Source organism: Protopterus annectens, chromosome 7.part0, assembly GCF_019279795.1.
Source record: "Protopterus annectens isolate FY-2018-M chromosome 7.part0, PAN1.0, whole genome shotgun sequence".
Lineage (NCBI taxonomy): Eukaryota > Metazoa > Chordata > Ceratodontiformes > Protopteridae > Protopterus > Protopterus annectens.
Window position 1 is genome coordinate 1712205599 of NC_056739.1, and position 24549 is coordinate 1712230147.

The 24549-nt window shown below is 40.6% G+C and overlaps 1 protein-coding gene across 3 annotated transcripts in view; it reads right to left on the minus strand.

Annotated features, from left to right (window-relative positions):
- Nucleotides 1-24549, minus strand: part of LOC122807195 (caspase-8-like) — a 215838-nt gene that overhangs the window by 61465 nt on the left and 129824 nt on the right. For all 3 annotated transcript variants that reach the window (XM_044078246.1, XM_044078245.1, XM_044078247.1), the window contains one exon: nucleotides 14163-14221. In XM_044078246.1, coding sequence (XP_043934181.1) covers nucleotides 14163-14221 — 59 coding nt within the window. The remainder of the gene's footprint in view (nucleotides 1-14162; nucleotides 14222-24549) is intronic.

Below are 24549 nucleotides of genomic sequence, written 5' to 3' on the forward strand. Positions count from 1 at the left end.
GCACTACACCCTCACAAACTCCCCTTGAGTACCTTGTTCCCCATTGGCCCTTTTTTCAATTATAAAGGAATTCCCAATACTATTCTAGCATGTCCAAAGGTCAGTTGTCAATCTCCTCTCCGGTCCAGCTGGTGAATCTGGGAATCTTGAGGCAATGTTACAACTGCCTCATGTACACAGACAACCCTCTCCTCCTCCCAACAAATTCCAACACATGTGAGAGATGCAACCATATAGCCAAACTGGAGGCTAAGCTCTCTCAACTCAGTACTGGCGAAACCTGTCAGGAGGAGAAGGAAATCACACTCACTACAATTCCAGTCTCACATAGACCTACCACGACAGCAAACCAAACACATAAACACACAAAAACATACTCAGAGGCTGTAAATAAAAATCTGCCTAAGCAGCAGAGACCTCCAAAGCAGACACCCAAGCAACCGCTACCCCAAAACAAAACACGTGCAACACATAGCTCACAAAGCCAGTGTGCTGAACAGTCACAGCCCTTAAGGCTAAAAAACACACCTGATACACTTGTAATAGGTGACTCTATCATCAGGCACACTGACGTCCCGCTCACCAGGCTGAACAAGGAGAAGGTCATGGAGAGATGCCTTTCGGGCACTAGGATCCGCCACATAACACAAGCACTCAGGTCACTCCAAGGCAAGTACAAATATGACTCCGTCATTGTCCATGCTGGTGTGAATGACCTGAGACGTACCTCCCTGGCCTACATGAAAAGAGATATAGAGGAGCTCTCTGAGCATGTGGTCCAGGCCGGTATGACCCTGACCTTGAGTAGCATCTTACCCTCACCAAGAATGATGCCACAATATGAAGACAAGATGATCAATTTCAACAATTGGCTTAATTATTGGTGTCATTCCAAGGGGATCCAATGCCTGTCAGCCTGGGATGACATGCTCGACAAGCCACGATGCTTCGCTAGGGATGGCTTGCACCTGTCACCCCTGGGCTTTCAGATATTGGCAAAGGCTCTTGCTACCCTCATAGTGCCTTTTTTAGGCAAGGCTCAAAAGACAAACCCACCTCCATAGGTATCACAAGGGATAAGAAACTAAGAGTAATGCTACTCAACGCCAGAAGTCTAAACCTCAAGATGCATGCACTCGAAACTCTCCTTAGCATGGAGAACATTGATATCTGTGCAGTAACAGAAACCTGGTTCAAGGCTCCCGAGAGCACCCCAGCACTGCGAGGTTATACCTCATACCATGCTTTTTGGCCCCAAAACTTGGACCGAACCAGAAAAGTAGGGGGAGTATCAATATTCGTCAAAGATACCCACACCTCCAGGTTGGTGGCACAGCACGAAGCATCAGAGACTATCCATGTGCAACTAACAGTTGGTAAAACTACCTTCTAGTTTATAGCCTGCTACAGACCACCTTCCCAAACCCAGGAACCCCACTCGGCCATCCTGAGAACACTGGAAAATATGAAGGTCTCTCCAAACACCATTATATTGGGTGACTTCAACTACCCAAACATAGACTGGGAGCATTACTCTAGCTCCAACACCCTAGCTCAAAGGTTCCTAGAATTTATAAACTCAAACGCTATGGAACAACTTGTTACCACTCCCACAAGAGGGGAAAACATACTGGACCTGATCATCACCAACATGGGGACTCTATGCTCCAGACCAGAAGTGTATCCCTCACTGGTAAGATCAGACCATAAACTAATCTCACTGGATATTCACATTCCGACCCCACCCCTGCCCAGAAAACCACAGTGAAAAACTTCTCTAAAGCAAATTTCACACTCCTCAAAACCGAGGTGGAATCCTTCAAAGCCCCTGGGCCTGTGGAAAATATGGCCCAGACCACAGAATCCTTTATAAACGCATTCTATGAACACCTTCAGGAATGCATGGATCATGCAATCCCAAATAAAACCAAGACCCAATCCTCCAAAGGCAGACGTCCTGTCTGGTGGACCCCAGCCATAAACAAACTATACAATAGAAGGAGGAAGCTACTACATGATAGAGCAAAATCCCAAAAAGGGAAGGCATCTCTGATCAGTGTTAGCAAAAAACTACGGGCACTCATAAAATTGTCTAAGGCCAGCTTCAAGAGAAAAATTGCACAGGACACTAAGGATAATCACAAGGCTTTCTTTAGTTATGTTAGGAACCTGGGTGGGAATTCCCAGATATGCTCAGAATTGGTCCAAAATGACAAAAAATACACCGAACCCACAGACATTGCCAACATCCTAGCTGACAGGTTCTGTGCAAATTTCTCCCCCCCCCCACCAAAAGGGCAAATATCTATCCCAGCAGAGTGCTGCCCCCTGACATCTCAGATGCTCAGCTAAGAGCCGCCCTCTCCAAAGCAAAAAACACAGGATCAATGGGACCAGACGGTGTCCCGGGCTGCGTCCTACATGAACTCCAAGAAGAGCTAAACCCATACATAAAACTACTGTTCAATCTCAGCCTTACCACAGGATATGTACCCAAAGAGTGGCGTACAGCAACAGTGGTCCCTCTGCACAAAGGTGGTGCCTCAACGGATCCTGGAAACTATCGCCCCATAAGTCTGACTAGCTTGGTCCGCAAAGCTATGGAAAGGATCATCATGGACCTCATAAAAAAAGATATTGGGGACCTACAGACACTGGATCCTACCCAGGTTCGGCTTTGTTAAGGGCAGATCCTGCCTCTTAAACCTGGTCGATTTCTTTGAAACAGTTACCAAGGCCATTGACGAGGGGAAGGTGGTCCACACAGCCTACCTGGACCTCGCAAAAGCCTTCGATACAATACCCCACTTGGCATTATAGATAAGCTCACCAGCTTAAATATAAACCCCTATGTCACTAGATGGGTTGCAAACTGGCTCAAGGACAGAACACACATGGTTAGAATTGCTGGAGCCATGTCAGACTCCAAACCAGTTACAAGTGGCGTCCCACAAGGCTCAGTCCTGGGACCTCTCCTGTTCGGTATATATTTCTCGGAGGTACAGGCCAACACGGAAGGACTGTGGCTGACCAAGTTCGCAGATGACTGCAAACTGGGCGCTATAATCGACTCTCCAGCCGACACAAGCATCCTCCAAAAGGGCCTCATAGAAACAGACAACTGGTGCCAGAGCCATGGCCTCAAGCTAAACGCCAAGAAGTGTATAGTCATCCCCTTTGGCAAAACAAAGTGCCCACAAATTACCACATAGGTGGTAATCCATTAAGTACGGAAGAAGTAATTAGGGACCTGGGGACCCAAGTTGATAGCAATCTCTCATTTGACAACCACGTGGCCAAAGTGGTTAGAAAAACATTTTATATAGCCCACATAATCATGAAGGGATTCACATCTAGATCAGGAGAGGTCATCGTGCCTCTTTACTCATCCCTCATCAGGCCCATAATTGAGTACAATGCCCATTTTGGGATGTACCTTACCAGACACCTGCAGCAACTGGAAAGACCCCAAAAGTACCTCACCAAGAGGATCAAAGGGCTCAAACAGATGCCATATGCTGCCCGGTTAAGGAAACTCCAGCTCTACTCAGTGGCATACCGCCTGCTCAGAGGCTATCTGTGCCTGACGTATAAAGCCATGTCCAACCCAGAATTAATGGACATGCTGCACCTCAGAAAATCCAAATCCCATCGAGCTACGCGCTTGAGAGTCTTGAACCTCAGCACTGAAATAAATAGGACATACTGGAGTGACAGATTCATAACCCAGAGGCTCCCTTCACTCTGGAATAAAATCCCAGTCCAGGTTAGGCAGAGTCCCTCATTGACTCTCTTCAAGAGGAATCTTGATGAGTGGATGGGAGATCATAGGTTTACCCCGGCTATCACTTCTGTGTCACTGTTAGACAGAGGCACAGTATACTAACCTCAAAAAAAGGCATAGCAAAATTAATTTAAAATGGGTGGCGAAAGCCAAACACACTCTGGCTAGGCTTATAAATGCCCTAGGGCAGATAGCCTAGTATGAACCTATGAACCTATAAGAAATTAATGAAGCTAAATAGACATTACCTGCAGCTGACAAAATTAAATTGATGAGGATCTAACAGTAAAATTTTCAAACCACAGATCACTGAGGTATGAGGTAGTACATTCCAGAGCTTTACATATGAAGATAGTGAGAATAATGGGTCTATGGGGTTATTATGTTTCAAAGTTGAGCTGCCCTTCCGTAATAGCATTACAATGGCTGTTTTTCAGGCTTTGGAAATTTAACTAGTGGATAGGCTTAAATTAAAGATGTTGAAACAGTTCGCGAGCCCTGTTTAATGGCCTTTTCTAAAATTATACATGCTGATTTGTGATGTGTAATGGCTATATCTGCCTTACTTTTTTGTGTGTATTGCTCACTCTGCGTTAATTATTTGGGTTAGTTGTAATACATGTTTAATTGTTTAAGCGCTCTAATTTGGGACTGTGCAGCTGTCTTCTATGGGTATGTTCTATACCATTACTAATGTTTTTGTGGGACTTGCTCTATGTGTTAACAGAAGTTTGGACTTGCAGTAAGGCGAATATCGCTTTGGAACTGCGCTGATTGTACTTCCCTCACGCTAGTGGGGTCGAATACTTAGTAATCCTCCCAGTACAGTTAATCCGAGTGTATGCGCTGCTCGCAGCAATCGCCCTACCCACATAGGAATACTCATACAGAGTACCTAACCTGCTGTTGAATCATTTATTTAGAACCTCTGTTTGAATACACCTGCAATGCAATTTTGTCCTAGATTGCTCAGCTTTTGTCTGCTAATTGATTGACTGCTATTCAAAGTTCCATTGCACTTTTTTTAGTTTGTTTTATTTGCATTTTTATTTGCATTTTTGCTACCTATTCCTAGCTTAGTTATGTTTTATTATACTTGATAAGGTTAACCTAACTTAACTGAACTGCATTGTTCTTTCCAGCATTAACTGTGTATGTTATGACTGTCTGTTTATCAGCACTAAACTCCTGTACTGCCTGCCTCATTACAATTTTTTTCTTTTCTCCCTTGCATGTTCCAGCTTGTGTTCCTGCCTACCCTCCTTCTCCTCCTGAATGCACCCTAACGGAGGCTCATGTTGAGAACCCACAAACCAAGGACATTTAAATCAACCTAGAATCCTATCTGCTCCCTTCAGGACATTTACAGAGAAAGTATGCTTATTGCTTATCTTTCCAGGACATTTTTTTAGAGAAAGTACCCATGTCGCTTAAATATATATTGTAATTCATAAAAGTAGTACATACTTTGGTAGGTTGCAGTGCGCTCCCTTGCCAGGCCTGCCAGCAGCCAACTCTTTCCCCTTCCTTATCAATTTAAATTATCCCTACTCTCCCTCCCACACTTTACTTTTACCCCTTGTTGAGCCTGATAACCCCCTCCAGCCCCTTACTGGATATTCCCCGTAGGTGTCCCTGTTCACTCTTCTTAGCTGCCCAATAGGTGCCACCCCCTCTACCTTTCTTGCTGTCTCTACTACATTTCCCCTCTTGGTTTCTTAGTACACTTTCTTTCAGTATTTTCTTTGATATCTTGCCCACTGTTCTCTCTCCCCATATTCTCCCAGGACTACATATCCTCTTCCTCAGCTCTCTTATTTCTCCATTCTCCTCCAAGCTCCTAGCCTCTGACCCTCCCATACTATTCTTTCAGCACATATCTCCTCACAACTCCATTTCACTGTCAGTCTTTGATATAAAATATATCTTTGCAATCTTACCTTCTAGCTCTCCTACTCTACTGATTGTTTTTTCCTCTCTTTTTCTCCTTCCTTTGGCTCTTCGCTCCGTTCGCCCTCTTGGCTCACTCCGCTCCCCTACCCTACCCCAAATTCCACCCACCCCAGCACCTCTACATTTATACCTCTCAATCCCCCTCCCATGTATACTAATTAACCAATCAGAGTCCTACTCCCGTTACCCCTCCTACTCTTACTCCTCCCACCCCACTTTACCTCACTCCACCACTTAACCTATCATAGTTCTTCTACTTGACCCCTCCCACTCTTTCTCTTCCCTCTCCATTATAGTTTCCCTTCTCATCACAGATTTTTCCCTCTCTCTCCCCTGCAAATACTTTCAACCCTATCCTCTTCCTAAGACCCCATCCTTTTATTTTTGTTTGTGCTGCCTACTCAACTCTACTACATCAATCTCTTCCACCTCTGGTTGCCAAACATGCCTCCCAAAATCCTTCATAATATCTATGTCCCATCATTACTACTTGTACTTCTCATTCCCCTATATTTTGCTACGTCCTACTCTCACAAAATACCCTTTTCCCCTCCTCCTACACAAACCAACCCTTGTACTCATTCACAACCTTCTCTATCTACCCACTACAACAACATATCTTCCACTCTTATTCCTCCCAAAACACTGTACCTTTTCCATCCCAAAAGCCTCACCACACCAAAACTCTCACTCTGAAAATCCTCCCTCCCCATAACAGCCTCCTACTTCTAAAACACAAAAGACAAAAGTTACTACCAATAATAACCTTGTCTTATGTGGCGATATTCATCCGAACCCTGGCCCCTGCCTCACCACTAACAACGTCTCCCCAACCCCTTTTTCTCCCTCTGGAATAAAACATAGTCCCCCTCCCCATTTTTCTATCACTTCCTCTCCTAACCCCGTTAAGCTCTTCTCTATCAATGCTCAGAGCCTAAATAACAAAATTCACCATCTTCATGCTTGGATTTGCCACAACCAACCAGACATCCTAGCCATTTCTGAAACCTGGCTAAAACCCCACATCACCGACTCTGAAATCTTACCTCCTGGCTTCCAAATCCACAGAACTGACCGACCAAATAAAAAAGGTGGAGGCTCTGCAATAATTTTCTCTAACCTTCTCTCCTTGATCCCTCTACAAATTCCAACTCCTGAGTTCAAAAACGCTGAACTTACAGCCAGTCTCCTTCGACTAAATAAACATAAGAACATCTGCATTATCTCCCTTTATATATCCCCAGGTGACAACACAACAACCCTTGAAAATATTCTTTACTGGGCCTCAACTGAAATCAAATTTGAAACCTACATTCTAGGCGACGTTAACATTGATTGGAATAAAATCAACTCTCCTTCCCCCTCCCAATTCATTAACCTCTTTAACTTCACCCAAGTAATACACTCAACCACCCGGCCTAACAAAACAAATCCCCCAGGATCTACCATTGACTGGATCCTAGTCTCTCATCCAAACAAAATAACTCTTTCAGGCACTATCCCTGATACCTTCAGTGACCATCTCCCTACTTTCATACACCGCTCCGCTAACTCTACCCAATATCTACACCACTACATCCACACTCATAATCTCAGCAACTTCAACCCAACTATCTTCTCAAACATTCTTAAACATACCAACTGGCAGACCCTAAATACACTTCCCCTAGACAAAGCTGTAGAACAGTTTAACTCTATCTTCCTAAATACTCTGAACTCCCTAGCTCCTCCAAGAAACAAACGAGTCAAAGCTAACTCTGCCCCCTGGCTATCCAAAGAAACAAAACAAGTCATGCATCAAAGGGACAAATCTTGGAAGCTATACCAGAAAAATAAAATCCCTTCTTCCCTGCTCCAATACACCCAACTCCGCAACCTAGCTAAAAAACTAATCACCCTGGACAAAAAGAACTACTACTACAAACTAAAGTCCAACCAAAATAAGAACCCCAAACAGTTCTGGAAATCAGTAAATTCCCTTCTCCACCCAGGATCTAAAATAACCCTTGCCCAGACCCAAGTAAAACTGACTCAGATCTAAGCTCTCTCTTCAACAAATTCTTCACAGAATCTATAGCTAATCTTACCAAATCCTTCCCCAACAATAATACATCCAACTCTCTTTCCTCTACTCCCAACAACCCCTCTAACTGTCCTCCCAGTTTCCAGCTGAAACCTGTTTCAACTATATTCATAAAAAGACTCTTATCTAAACTAAAGTCATGCACTAATGCCCTGATAACATCCCTCCTCTTTCCTTAAATGTGCTGCAAGGTATTGCTCTCCTATCAGCATCTTAATTAACAGATCTATAAAAGAGTCATATGTTCCTATGCTTTGGAGATCAGCCTACATTCTCCCACTTCATAAAGGAGGCAAAAACACAAATATCTCTAACTTTCGCCCAATTGCCCTACTCTCACCTTTATCAAAAATCCTAGAGAAATGCGTCCACCACCAACTCATGCCTTTCTTAATCCATAACCACCTCCTAACACCCACCCAACATGGTTTCCGCCCTGGACACAGCACTATTACTGCCTTACTATCCTTCTTAGAAACAGTCAACCAAGCCAGGGATTCTGGGTTACCAGTTTCCACTGTACTGCTAGATCTGTCTAAAGCCTTCGACAGCATCTCTCACAAACACCTTCTCTTTCATCTATCAAACCTTCATCTCTCCCCTGATACTCTATCCTGGTTCTCTAGCTACTTATCAGATAGATCCCAAGCTGTCAAATGGAACAACTCTACCTCCTCCTTCTTACCTACACCCACTGGTGTTCCCCAGGGGTCCATCCTTGGACCCATGTTTTTCAACATCTTCATAAATAACCTTCACTCTGCCATCCCAGACACAACAGTCATCCAATACGCAGATGATTCTACCTTAGTCTGCGCCGCCTCCAACATTCCCGAACTACTGACAAAACCCAAATAGCTTTTTCCACTACTGAGAGCTGGATGCACCAAAATCATCTCTCTCTAAACTCTAATAAATCCAAAATTCTTCTCTTCGCTCCCTCCAGGGCTTGCACATTTGATAAAACAGCATTCAAAATCATAAGCCAAACAAAGTCAACCATAGAGGTGGTCCCATCTGCAAAACTCCTTGGCATCACTATAGACGAGCACCTCAAATTTGATAGCCACATACAACAAAACATAAAGAAAACCCACCAAAAGCTATAAGAACAACTGCTTTCTCTCCAACTCCGCTAGACATTCCTTAGCAACTACCTATCTTCTACCATCTCTACTATATGGAGCCCCTCTCCTTACTAACCTGTCTTCTTCCATCTCCACTAAACTCGAAATCTGCTATAATAAAATCTCTAAATTTGCTACCAAATCTAAAACCTCTTCTCACCATTGTCTTTCCCTACAAACTCTGAACTGGCTAGAACTCCCTAACTACCTAGACTACCTCCAACTAACCACTGCTCACAAATTAATATTCTACCCTGAAAAATGCCCAGCCCTAGCAAACATCCTTCCGCCATACACCCCAAACAGATCTCTTAGATCTGAACACCAAAATTTAATCACCATCCACAAACCCAATCGCCCTGCTGGCCAGCTCCTTCTCTCCTACTCTCTTGGCAGGAAATGGAACTCTCTCCCTTCTTCTCTTAGAACATCTAACACTGAAGCCTTCAAAATCCAACTTTTCTCTTACTTATCCTCTAAACATAAGTGCACCTGCTTACATCCTACATAAATCTACATAAATTCCCCTTGAACCCTCTACATCCTTTCTCTTTACTCTACCCTAATACTATCTTCTTTTCTTCTCTTTTTCTCTCTCGATCACTGCTTGATCAAACTATATTCTACTCTCAGTTTATGTACTTTCTCCCTCTCTACTCCTCATATGTAAATATTGTAAATAGCATGTAACCTTACACCTTCTTTTCATACAGTCAAACCTGCTACTTGAAGGAAACTACTAAATCTATTGTACTTTCCTTCCTGAATGATGTTTTTTGAAGTATACTGCGTGTATTTGCTTTTTTACTAACTGTATTCAATGTATGTTATTCCAAATGTATATATTTTATTACTATCTTTTACACTATGTAACTTAGATTGTATTTGCTTTGCTTTTGGAGCTTTTCTCCCCGGGCCTCCACTGAAAATGGGTACGTTCTGGCCCAGTGGACTTCCCCGGTAATCAAACTGGAAATAAATAAATAAATAAATAAATGAGTAGTGGTAAAGATAAGTCATATTTGGTACTGATAATTTGAAAACCTTTATGTTATCAGGGCCCATGAATGATGTAGTCTTAGCTTTTGAGAGGGACGACTTTTTCCATAGTCAACATGGGGGGGGGGGGTTCTGGGATTGTGAAATCTAGGGGATAGCTATAAATGTGGATGAAGTAAAATAGCAAAATTTGAACTAAAATTGAAAGCTAGGGTATCGGCTATTTTTTTTGGACCAGTGTGGTCAGTAGCAGTGTGGAGTGGCTCCCAAGACTGGCATTAGTTCTCTACTTCCTGACACATTTGAAAAAAGATAGGAAGTTAATTTTGACTTCAGAAGATATTCTAAGTTTATGTTTCAATTTATGCTACCAAATAGCACCTTTAAGTTCTTTACAAATTTTCTTAAGTATACTCCTAAGATAGGTAAAATTAGACATCTTGTAAGAATAATTAGATCTCTACAAGCATTAAGTAATTTCTTTATCTTACTACATTATTATTATTGATATTCCACCATAGTTGTTTGTTTTCAAAGTTCTCATTATATTTCATGTGGATAATGACTGCTTTATCAATATATTATCGATTTAGGTGGGAAAAGAAATTTATAGGCATACATGTTAACTTTGGCAATGGGGTCCATCAAAGGAGGATTACAATAGAATCTATTTAAGTCATCAAGTGACAGAAGAACATTTTTTTTGAGAAGTCCATACATGCAAAGCTATTTGCAAGGAAAGAAATACCAGTCTTAAATGAAAAAGTCACCGATTTATGGTCTAATGCAACAAAGAAAGATGATGCATATGGAGCTGTGCAAGAACTGGCTCTATTTGTAAGGGTATGATCAAGGGTATTTTGGCCCCTAGTACGGTGGGTAATTATTTATAGAAGGGAGGTAGCATTTATAATGTGAATGAAGCACTGGGCATGCCCAACATTCACAGTGTAGTTGAACCAGTTTATTAATGGATACCTGAAATCCCCTCAACAGAAAGGTGCTGGGTTTAATGGGAATTTCAGCTAAAGTGCTAAGGTTGCTGCTGTGGTCAGAAAGTGACACCGAGAGTGTTCTATAGCTAGTTACAAAGTGGTAATTATGCTTGTATGACATAATTTGATCATCTAGGAGTTCAAGTTTCATGTTCTGAAGTCAGTCATGAGATGATGGCATCCTTGACATTAACTGTTACTCCCCATGCAACTGTAAGTAAGTCTGGAGACATGAAAACCATTAAGCCAAGGAAGAGAGGGAGTGATTTTATTGCTTTGAAACCATGTATCTGCACCTACAGCTATACAAATAATATAATCAAGTAGCAGGAGTGTCTCAAGTTCAGTCTTTGTTTTGAAAAGACTCCAGGTGTAGACTGGAGCCACTTTAATGTGCACTGAATTAAACTTAACTAAGCTAGAATGTCTAGCAAACTCTGTCTTTGAACCATGACATAATTCTGGGTGATGGCAAAATACCATTGAAAACCAATGTCTTTCTTCCCTGAGACACATACATAGCAAGCTCAAACATATAATGTTGCATGCCCATCCAGGTAGAGTGCATAACGATACTGACATCATGTGCAGTATTAACAGTTCATAAATGTATATGCCAGGAAGGAGCAATCTAAGATCTCTTGTTATATCCTAGATCCTGGCTCTGGACAGATTATTAAGCATCACCCTACTCTTATCTAGATAGGGGAGACTGGAGTCTGTATGTTTGACAACAGAATTACCTATTGCTAAGACATTAGTATGGGTGGATACATTCTCACTTGGAGTCTGCACCCCTGTCACTCTTATAGGTATGTTTATTGACTACAGGCATGTGGAGTGATGATGGATGTGTTGTGTGTGAACTAAAGGCAGACACTTCTCAGCCCTTACTCTGGGAAGCTTAGACATGTTCTCTTAACAACCAGTTGAATTCTGGATGACCAACACTGTCAATGTTCTTCATGCTTATGCCTTTGCTACTCCTATGTGATCTGTGCTGTTAGTGTATAGGTGTTTTCTTAAATTAATGTGTTTTGAGGTGAAAATGGATCCTCCAGTTTTGATACTGTAGCATTGTAAGACAGCAATCAAAGATTTATTACTAATAAATGTGGATACTTCAAAGTGATGGGATTATTTCGCTTGCACTATCCCAGTTAGTGGCATAACAGATAGCACACTCGCCTTTGGTGATGGAAGATCAGAAAGTGGCAAGTTCTACTACCAACCATTCCAGGCAACTAGATTAATTCTCAAATTGCTGACACTGTAATGCAACATTAGGCAGATGCTGTACTCCTGAGTGTGCAATCTTTCAAATAAGACCTTACACAGAGGTCCCATCTGCTTGAGTTGATGTCAGTTTAGGTGGATGGAAAAGATCCCATGACACTTGTCAAACAAATAGATGTTCTTTATTTAAACAAAGCGACATCATACAAAATTTAAAAACTCAATCCCTTACTTAAAATAAGAATCTTCTACAACATTAATTCAGTCTTTATATACTTAAAAAAACATATAGTATCAAACACAGACTTCATGATATCTTATATTCTGTATCCTTCCTATCCTTTTATCTGTAGCCACTTTTCTGCCTTTCTTCTTATTTTATGATACACCATTTTTGTTCTACAAAGGTTTGTTACATACAGCCATCTAAAAATGTCATTTCATCCCATTTACCTTTTTCCAAATCCTTTATAAAAAAATAAATGAAATAATTTGCATATTAATAATTTTCAATATTCCAAATATCTCACATTCATGTCCAAATTTTTTTATTCTTTTACAGTCTGAAAAAATAATAAACTGTTTCTTCCTTGTCAAATATAGAACATAACCTTTCAGATAACTGTTTGTATCTCATAACTGCCTTTACTAGAAGTTTACTAATTACCAATATCTGCAAAAATCTTTGCATTGTTTAATATACCCAAATATTTTTACCTTCTTATAAGAGTTTCTTTAATTTAATTGTATCTTCATTGCCATGAGTCAACCCTGTGTTATTTCTGTTACATGAATTGCCCATTATTTATTTTATTCATTTATTAAACAGCTTCTCCTTCACTTTTTTCATCTCTCTTACACTTCCAAGATTGTACTGCTTCAAAAGTTTGTTCATAATTTGCACTTACTATTTTTAGTCACACCCAGGAATACATTAAAGTTACTGGCTCACACAAAAAAGCCCTGCTCCCACAAAGTAGTGTTCTGTGATTCAGAAACACGTTAGATGCAATGAGGAAAGACTTCATTAACAGTTAATTTGCATGTCTCTGAATCGCCGTTATTAGTACAATGTGCAGGTCATTGTTGATCTTCACATAGCAGTGGTAAACTAATGTTAATGTAAACACTGACATTCCTGCCTACAGTCACTGCCTCTCTCTCTCTCACACACACACACACACACACACACACACACACACACACACACACACACACACACACACACACACACACAAACACACATGCGCATGCGCATACCACAGTATCAATACCTTTCTTGAACTTATGTGCCCTCTTCTGGTCCCCCTGATACCTGTAATACTTGAAGTGCCATTACTGCATGTGTCTAGTATGCATGGTGGCTAGCATGTCCTTTACCCCATGAACCCTGTCATAGTTTAAGTACCATTATCGCACAATTACAGTTGTCTTAAGTGTGGTGTTCCCCTCCATCTCTGTACTTCTGTATGGCCCGCCATCCCCATACTGATGTCGGTGTCCTTATGGCACTTAACTGTAGAGTAATTCCTGGTGTCTAGTGGGTCCACCCACCCTGACCACTATACACTGTCATGTTAGGTATTTGAACATGGCATTTTGGCCATTTTCACTACTATGACATGAATGGGCCAGCCATGCTAATCTACTCAGCAGAGAAATTTCTTGAATCACTCGATGTGTAGATACCTTTCTGGAGGCAGTTCTAGGGGAGAGAACACATGGCTAATTAGCATATACTTCTCCCCTGGACTGCATCATTAGCTGTGAAGCTGGCCATATGTGGTGTTACACCATGTTAGAGCTGTTGCTAAATACCAAAAGGTTACCATGACACGTAAACAAAGGTATAGATGCCACAGTACCTTCATGACTTTCCCCCTTAGAATCATACAGCTTATGAATATGAAGGTGAAATAGAAACAAAAATACAGCGTTGCAACCAAAGCCATAAATAAATGTATTACATAAATAATGCTATTTACCTGATTTTCTCCCACTTCCATAACAGGTGAAAAAAATGTTGTTTCCCGGCTACAGGCACCTGTTCCAAGAGTAAGAAAAGTATGAAGTCAGACAGACATTTTGTCAACATGAAAACTTTCTTAATTGTACTGAATGAATGATTGTTTTCTTCCATACAGCAACATAAGCAAAATTATAGGAACAAATGATAGAAAATTGTAGAATGATTTATCAAAACTGATTTTTAAGCCGATTTGATACTTTTCCACAGGCTGGTGAGACTTGGAAATTGATTTTAGTTAATAGTCATGCATTTAATGTTCTTCCTCTCTGAATGCCAAATTTTGTTTTAAAAATCCAAGTTTAATAAATTGAACTGTATCCAGTGTAAAGAAGCAACTTGGAGAAAAGATTAAGAGATTACTTTACTTATAAAATCAATTCATTAAAATAAATAAATGAATTAATTTTGAGCTATGTTGACTGAAAATGTCCATCTGGACTTGGCCCATTTACAGGGGAAGCCCAGGGAGATAAGGTGTAAATTGCATGTCTAACATTATACAAAGCAAAACTGTGAAGTGTACATATTATGAAAGATCACATAAATGATTTATCAATGAAACTGCACTGATTCCATTAAAAAAATAAAACACACAGATACTAAATAAAATGATGAATGTACTACCCTAAGAAAGAAAGAGGAAAAGAAAATAAAAAAAAAATTCACAGGGAGTCAAGCCCCTCTTCACTTCCATGTTAGGTTTTCATCTCACTGCCACCTTACTTAAATAGGTTAACTCCATAGTCACAAAATGGTGATATTGTAGTTGAGGGCCTCACCAGATGCGCAGTAGCAAGCCCCGCCCAAAACCCACCCCCCTGATATGTCATTCATGAATATGCATTCCCTCCGAATGTAGGGTTGCCACCTTCCTTCACGGCTAAAACCGGAGCAAAGCCACATCCCTCGCGTCACCAGTAACCCCACCCACCCCAACCCCCTCTCCCGCCAACATACCTCCTATTTTGTGATGTCACGACAGCATCACTCAATGGGAACGCCCTCTTTTTTCATTCCCGCCGCCTGCTTTTGGCTGATTTACTATGCTTTTCTGTAAAAAAAGCATAGTAAATCAGCTGATTTACAAACTCCGATAGTCTGTTTCCTTTTTGAAACAGAATACCGGAGTTTGTACAGTGTTTTCCAGACTACCGGAGAATCAGTTTGATTTCCTGATAGTCCGGAAAAAAAACAGAGGGGTGGCAAGCCTATCCGAATGTACAACCGAAGAAAAAGTGCACTGACATTGTAATATGACAGTAAATATAACAGTAAACTGTTTACCAACATCTGTGATTGACAAGTTTTATTGCACTAATAATATATATTATAATCAGCAAAGAAACAAAACAGTCAAAACACATGTCATCAGGCTCTTTACCATGTAGCATTATAGTTTTCTTTGTCAGAGTCAGAATGCAATGGTTCACTGTCCCAATTAATGTCCAAACAGACTTTTTTTATTTTTTTGGTGCAGGTGTCACAGCCGACTCTTCCTCGGTATCATTGGCAGGACCTTTTACTAAGAACAGCTTTCCTGGGCGATACTGTATTAACCGTTTGTGTACATTTAATATTTTCATATCATGTATGCACGAGCAAATTAAATATGCAGACTGGGTTGTCACTCAATTTTGCGACACACCCACTTCTTTGCAAAATGAACTGGTGAGGCCCTCAACTACAATATCGCCCACAAAACTGCAGAGAAGGGACAAACCCTTCCCATTCTGAAAAATTGGTTCTGCTCCCTCTCTGCAAGAATCAGCTGCAGAAACACACCATCTTCCTCCAAAGGAATCAAAAGCATAACCTGACCTCACACATCAAACACGAAGCATATAGAAATCATAGTATTAAACAAAACAAAACAAAACAAAAAAAGTAGGAAAGAAAGAAATGATAGTACTAAAAATGTTTGCTGCTCATTTCGTGCGGTTAATGAACCTGCATTTGATAATACAGATTGTGAGGAAAACAGTTTCCCTAAAGTAAACAAATGTAGTTTATATAGGTAAAATGACGTCTATATTGCATTCCTTACAGGCATTTATAGAGAATAACCTGTTTAAGAAGTCATGTAGTGTGTATTTACACCCATTTTCATATATACATACTTAAAATGAGGACAGTAAAGAAAATGCTATGTAAAATGTATGGCAAATTCTTTAAAGGGGATCAGTATGCCTTGAAACTGAAGAATGGAGTGTTAAAATAGGCAGTACTTGTAGTAAATTAGAAATAAAGGAAGAATGAGTCTAATGTTATAGGCATGGAATCCACAGAACAAAAGAAGGACTAAAGCTGGTAAGTTAAGATTTATTGATATATTTGTGTTTGTTTGTTTTTTTGGGGGGGGGGTGGATGTACTCCCTTTACGTCCAAGGCCTCTTTAATGGGGAAACTATGAGGTAGTTATATGATATTATAAGAACCCATACCAGAAGTTAACTTCAGTCCCACCAAAATACAAACTAACGAGCAAATGAAAAACATGATGGACCTACACAGGTTTCTGTTGGTACGCAACGGTTCCCTGGGGTTCCCTCCATTTTGTATTGTTTTCACGCATGCATGCAGACCTACCTGAACTGGTTTTCTCCCACCTTTTCCTCTTTCAGTTAATAAACTTCATTAATTCTACTCATGCACTCTGTTTTGCTGTACCCTCAGCATAAGGATATACAATGGTTAAAAGGGCACAATAAGAACACGTAACCTGTATTTTCATGCATTAGCATCTTTGCATATCACTATACACATTTTTAACTCCATAGACCACTGTCATTTTCAGGGCAACTAATTCTGTAATTTACTGAGCATGCATTCTCTATAGCACTCCATTCCAGTTTTTTTTTTTTGCTGTTATAAAGTCAATATAGTACTGAGAAGTATACCTGCTGAATTTGTGTGTGTGTGTGTGTGTGTGTGTGTGTGTGTGTGTGTGTGTGTGTGTGTGTGTGTGTGTGTGTGTGTGTGTGTGTGTATGTGTGTGTGTTTGGGGGGGGGGGCAAATGTAAATGTTTCCCCAAGTGAATACAAAACAGATCGAAATGTTCTGACAGTCTGCCTACTGCTTAGATGCATTGAATTAGTAGGAGGATTGTTACTGTTGCTCTGTCCCTCTTACGGCTGCATCGTTCTAACTGAATTGTACGATGCTTACATGCTTTCCATACTCTTGCCTCCCCCCTTTTTTGCTTTCTTTTATCCTCTATGTCATCTTTCTCTGATACAATTTCTTTACCCTCTATCAGTCGTTGTCACTCCCTATCTTCCCTACCTTTTTCCTATCTTTGTCCCTTGTAACCAGACTCATCCGTTTTGTGGCAGAATTACAGAGATCCTATGGGAGGCCCTTGACCTGCACTCGCTGTGCTACCAGGGTTTACTATGGCATAACAGCATTAAAACCAGAACAGTAACTACATCTGGACCCTCCAAAAGAAAAGAAATGAGTAACTGCCAAGTACAGCAGTCTTGGGTTGCGCAAATATGCTTCAGGAACCTACCCTCTTGTGGTCTTTTGAGTGTTGTAGACACCTGCCAATGTAATTCTACCACAGTTTTTGTTGTGCTATAGGATTAACTATAATCTGCTTACCTACATGCTTTAGACACCAGAGAAACCCATGATGGCTGGGGGAGGCCCTCAAACAAGCAAGTTATCTTATTTTGATGCTTTGTAACATGTCAGTCAAACCAACAAAAGGTAGCACAGCAATCTTGTGTACTTAATAAACCAGGTGGGTAATAATAACTCTTATTTATATCACCTTTAACATTGAAAGATACCACTGGTTATAGTAACACTGTTTTGTCAAATTACAGCCTTCTCAGTTTCATTAAATACTTTACCATTGACATATTGCCTCGGCCTTCATTAAATTCTGCTGGTGGACATTCCATCCTAGAAAACTAATATCATAGCCAGCTTTGGGAACCTGCAATACCTGTGGCTACAAGGAGGTAGTTATTTAATCATCCTTGACTGTGTGAGGGGCTCACAAAAACTGCTGCTGGCTGGGGAAAAATTAGGAGGAAAAAATGCATTCATTTTCGGATTATACTCTAAACAAAACAGAGTTGTGATATGATCCTGTTAGGATAAAGCTGATAATCAGTGAATGAACATGAGCAATGAAAGCACTAGAGATTAGCAATCCAGAGTGACTGATCCCGGTGCTTACCTTGGATTTTAAGAAAAATTGGTGCTTCTGATCTCCGGGGATATTTTGCCCTTTCAGTGAGTTTTATAAATATCGGCAGAACACTAAATACTATAAATCTCAACTTTTTTGCTCATGAATTCCAGGCAAAACCAAAAATAGTAGCAAAATAAAAGCTTAAAAACTCAGGAACACATTTTAAATATTATTCTAATTTGCTTAAAAAGTTAATAGAATAACACATTTTGCATCAACGTGAATTTTTGGACAATAAGAAATTAGAAGCTCTGATGTCTGATTAATTAACTGACTGTAAGGCTCCCTACTGAAATGTTGTCACTCAAAATACTTAGTGCTGACACACCAAAGAAATAATGACCAAAATTCCAGGATAAGAGTGAATCTTGAACATTACTCTTCTTTAAATTTTTTTTTTTTCAGGGGACTACCCCCTTGCACCCCCCTCCAAACTTATGTATACCACCTCTAAGATCGCCATAACTCAGAAAAAAGGGAATATTCCTGAAAATGGCCATTTTGGGCTTGGTATATATATAAGTCTGCTTTTTTTGGCTATTCAGTCTCTGTATTTCAGGACTTACTCTAAAGGGTCCCAACATTTCAAATAGTTACTATGTCTGTATTCCTGAATGATTTATCAGCAAATCAAATTTTTTTTTTTATGAGGGAAAAAGCAAAATTATGAGAAAAAATCAGGAGCAGTCTGTGAAATCAGGGACAGTAACAGGTATGTATCCATAATGAAGTAAATAAAAGTGACTTACTCCTGTTTGACAACTGCCATCACACCGTGCGTTGTACAGGCTGAGTTCTTGGCTATGTGGAGTCTGCATGCCCTTCCTTTCTGCATGTGTGTGTCTGTCTATGTGTCCTGGTTATCCCCAGTACCTCAAAAATATGAAGCAGGTGAGATGGAATTCATCCATTTTTCCTGAAGGTGAATGTGTACTGTGTACTGTGTGTGTGTGTGTGTGTGTGTGTGTGTGTGCGCGCGCGCGCGCATGCAAAAAATATCACGATATTTATCTGTGCACACACAAAAATGCTAGGACACATACATTACTCTTATAGGTTTATGGGTAAATAGTAGGCTAGCAGACTATTACAAGCCTATCCAATAATCAGAGATCAGAATCAAACCCTGTATTTTTTATCTATTAGGTAAAGACCTTAACCTTTTTGACAACCTAACCCCCACTTCTGGGTAGCAGTGAAAAAATGCAGTTCAACAAGTAATTATATTTCAAAAATAAGGCATAAAAGATATCACAGAATATTTATGCACTTGGATCTTCTAGGAGACTGGTGGGTTGCAAATCCTAGACTGTATAAATGGATTTTGACATGAACTTATTGGTAGCCTTTGCCATCACTTGCACTCATTCTAAAATCAGCCCTGCACATGTATGTGTACTGAAGGCGGCTGTAGGTTATGTGTGTGTGTGCGTGTGTGTGTGGGGGGGGGGGGGGGGGGGTTGCGGTCATTACTTTAATTTTCACCACAGTCAAACCTTACAGCTAGGCACAGGAGGTCATTATAGCATGAGATTGGGCTGGGGAGAGTATGGTCATTATTTCTTTTTCCTTTTTTTTTCACAGACTTCAGAGGTATTCAAAAAAGGTTACTATAGCTTGTATAGGGGCACTGTACTGTATAGGACTAACAAAGTAGAAAAGTGGACTATCTTAATGTAAACATTATTTTTTTTTTTCATTTTCCTCACAATCACACATCAGGCATGTATACAGATTCCCCTTTGGGGACAGAGATGAGAAGTGAGGAGGCATGTTATGTGTATGTATGAGAGTGGTCCATTGAATGTGACTGTGGCCTTTTGAATCAGATGGATTCATAGGTGGGGGTAGGGAGATAGGCAGTATTCCCAGACTGGATTTGTGTATCCTCACAACAGCACAATTATCTTGCTAGTTTATTATCTGATAGTATTTTGTCAGCTGTGAACATTAAGCTTTGGGCACAACTTACATCTTCCTTGAAAGAAAAAAAAAATAAAACTGAAATTCTTTTCTTCTTCATGATTTTTGTTCAGTTTGCCATTGTATTAAAATGCTGGGAAATGCACTACAATGTGTCCTAGAACATCTATAGCTTCTGGGGTCCCAGCTTAATAGAATTATTTCTTAAGTGGCTATTACTGCACTGTTTTGGCCAGGAAAGATGTGTTGAAAGGACACAAGGAAAACTAAAGTTGAACAGCAACAATGACAAACAAAGTTTGCAGATGACTGCAAACTGGGAGCCATTATTGAATGCCCAAATGATGTGGATATTCTACAAAAGGGCCTTACAGAAACAGATGTTTGGTGCCAGAGCCATGGGCTCAGGCTTAATGCCAAGAAATGTATAATTATCCCCTTTGGGAAAAACCATGTACCCACGAATTACCACATAGGTGGCAGTACACTAAACACCGAAAGTGTGATGAGAGACTTAGGGACACAGGTGGACAGTGGTCTCACCTTCGATAACCACATCGCTACAACAGTCAGGAAATCCTTCTATGTGACACACCTCATCACTAAGGGCTTTTCATCCAGAAAAAAGGAGGTCATTGTCCCGCTGTACTCATCCCTCATTAGACCCATTATAGAGTACAATGCCCCATTTGGTATGTACCTCACAAGACATCTGCAACAGCTGGAAAGGCCGCAGAAATACCTCACTAAAAGAATCACAGGCCTAAAGCAGATGCCCTATGCTGACCATATAAAAAAAACTACAGCTATCCTCTGTGGCATATCGTCTACTCAGAGGTGATCTCTGTTTAACATACAAGGCCGTGTCAAACCCTGAGCTGTTGGACATGTTCCACTTAAAGAAATCCCAATCCCTCAGAGCCACACACTCCAGGGATCTAAACCTTGTCATCACAATGAACATAACATGCTGGAGGGACAGGTTCCTGACCCAGAGACTCCCCATACTCTGGAATAGACTGCCCATACCTATCAAGCAGAGCACCTCCTTGGCCCTCTTCAAAAGGAACCTTGACGATTGGATGGGAGAGAGGGAATTCACCCCGGGGATTACGTCAGTCAGCCTGCTAGACAGTGGTCCAGGGAAGTAAATATTGTTGTGAAGAAATATCCATGGAATTGTTATGGCTAGGCTTGTATAGGCCCTAGGGCCGATAGCCTAGTACCAATCTATGAACCTATGAACCTATGAATTTCTTTCCTTAATCATAATTTCTATTCAAGTCATCATTGGATGAAAAGGCTGAGTAAAAAGAAAAAAAAATTAAAATGCATTTCAGAGCATGTAAAAAATCATGGCATCTTCTTGAAAAGCTGAGGCAAAATGTGAGAAAAGGAATAAAAAAAGTAATGTGCATAGTGTCAGTGAGCCCAAGACGAGGGAAAACACAGGGGGCACTGGAGAGTGTGTGTCTGTGGGGGGGCAAGAAACAGTAGTCAGTGCTTGGAGTGCCATTTCACCTAAGTCCAGACCTGCACAGAGAGTTGTTGTAATGTATCATTGTTGAAACTAAATGCCAGTAACTATGAATGCCCCTTTCTGAGAAGGGCCAATTTAGTGTGGTACAAGTGCCTATTGGAATGTAAGTGCAGTCTATGCACACTACTCCTAAAACTTTGCAATATGAACTAAGAGGTTGCCTAAGAGGTACAGCAGTGAAAGAGTGATGTGCCCAGGAGGACCCCAACTTGACATTTGTTGGGGGCCCTGAAATGATAACACTGACTCTGCCTAAAACCTGCCCTATTGCTACGTCTCTTTCTTTCTTCCTTCCTGCCACCAAAATATTACCAAAGACACTCAGCTACAACTCTCACCAGCCTACTTATTCACTGTTTTTATCCCACATACATTCTTACTCTTTCATTCTCTCTCTCTCTCGCTCTTTTAACTCACACCACTTCATTGGACCTCCTAAAGATTCCCCGCCATCACCCCTTACATAAAATTCCAATCTATTTTCTCTCTAAAACTTATAACCCTTAGCAAATCATCTATTTATCTATTTAGTTACTCACTCACTAAGATCTGCTGGCAAATAAGAATGAAACCCCATAATTTTGTTTTTTTAGTTTCCAGGGGGGCCCAAAGTTGTATTTCTGCTACTAACGGGGAACTTTCCATACTCTTTTCAATAGGTTTTGTGGGATCTTTTACATTCACCTGAACTCCCACCAATGCAGGCAGATGAGGCCTTGGTTTAACACCTCATCTGAAGGATGGCACACTGAGGAGTGCAGCACCTCCTAATGCTGCAGTATCAGCAATCCGAGCACCTCTCAGTTCTAATCCCCCTGTACACACTGCCATGGTTGGCTCTTTATTATTAAAGTCTTAACATAATCTGGTTACCTTTACCCTTAACAGTTCCAGTTCCTTAGTTATAAATACCATCCTCTAGAAAGACTTCAAAAAGGCCATCCTCATACAACCGTATGATGAAATCTCTAAATTCACCCATGTCATCTCCATGGTAGACCCTACTTATGCAGCTAATTATACAACTCATTTTTATGCCCATTTTGATAAATGTATTGCCCTTTCAAAACCAAATATTGTGATAAATTCAAAATTATACAATGACTGGCCATTAATATTCAAAAATGAGCATGCTGATTGGTCAGCCCAATCATAATGCCTGTTGTAAATCCGAGCATATACCAATGGAAAACGGTCCGGTCGCCCAGACTTTTTTTCCATTAATATATGCCATAAAAATGTCACTAAAAAAAAAATAAATAAAATTACAAAACCGGAGACTTGAAACCAATGAGAGAGATGGGACAAACAAAAATAAAAAAATAATCAAGTACGTTATGAAAAACTAGAGAAACATACCTGATTATCCTTTTATTTCCTATGTCCCATCTCTCCCACTCTCCCATACCTTCAATGTCCTGGTATCTTTTTTAAATTACAAAAAAAAAGCAACGAAGATCTTCCTTTCTCTGTTGCTTCCTATACATAGCACCTGCCTCACAGCACTGATGTACTGCATAAGAGTGGGAACAAGTCCCATACGCATGCACAGTACATAAAAAAAAGGCACCGGGATATCCAAGAAAAGTAGAGTAACACCATGGAGCCATCATACAATGACATTATTTAAGAAGAGTAAGTCATTTTTTTCTTAAGTAATGTCATTGTATAATAGCAATAACCAACTCCATGGTGTGGTATATTGAAGATTTACCCATGGTTGTCTTTGTTTAATGACTCGCAACCTCCTCTACTTTAACTTCCCCAATACCTTCTTCCGTTGAGCCCTCTTCTCATCCAATGGTTATCTTCACTTCTTCTTCAAACCATAAAGCATATAGAAACAGAGGGTCTGCTTACCAATATCAAAATATATTCTCATCCAGACTCTGACAACATTCTCCCCAATTTCTATACCATTGCAGAGAGCACCTAAACACACATCCTATGCCTTCTACCTGAAAAGCAGACATTATTAAACTTCTCCCTTAACAAGCAAATCTTACTAGTGCTCACACTTTTTCCCCATTTCCAAATTCCCAACTTTAGGAAAAAATACTTAAAAAGAAATGTCGACGGTCATCTCTCCAACGCATCAAAAAAATTTTACCTTCTACCCCACAAGCAGCATGGCTTTTAGCCTGGCCACAGTACATGCCAGCTCTTTGGATTCTCACCAACAACACCCTAGAAGATCGACCGCAATCTCTTTGCCACTACATGATGGTCGAATGTGAGATCGTTGTCAACCTGAGTACCCAAGTCTCTCACCAGAGGCTGTGTGCTTAGGAGGTTGTCACTGATGTGGTAATCAGTAGGGGACGTGTTTTTCCCAAATGGTATGATAATACATTTTTTTGCATTTAACTTAAGGCCGTGACTTTGGCACCAGTCATTTGTTGCTGTGAGACCCTCTTGCAGTATGTTAACATCATTTGTGGAGTGAGTGACAGCACCCAACTTACAATCATCTGCAAACTTGATCAACCACAGGCCTTTTGTCTTTGCCTGGACCTCTGAGAAGTAGATGCCAATAAGTAGGGGTCCCAGGACAGATCTCTGGGGAACACCACTAGTGACAGATCTACTGTCGGAGGTGGAGGAGCCAATTTTGACCTTGTCCTATCAGTGGGCCAGTTGGCCACCCACCGGATGAGATAGGGATTTACACCAAG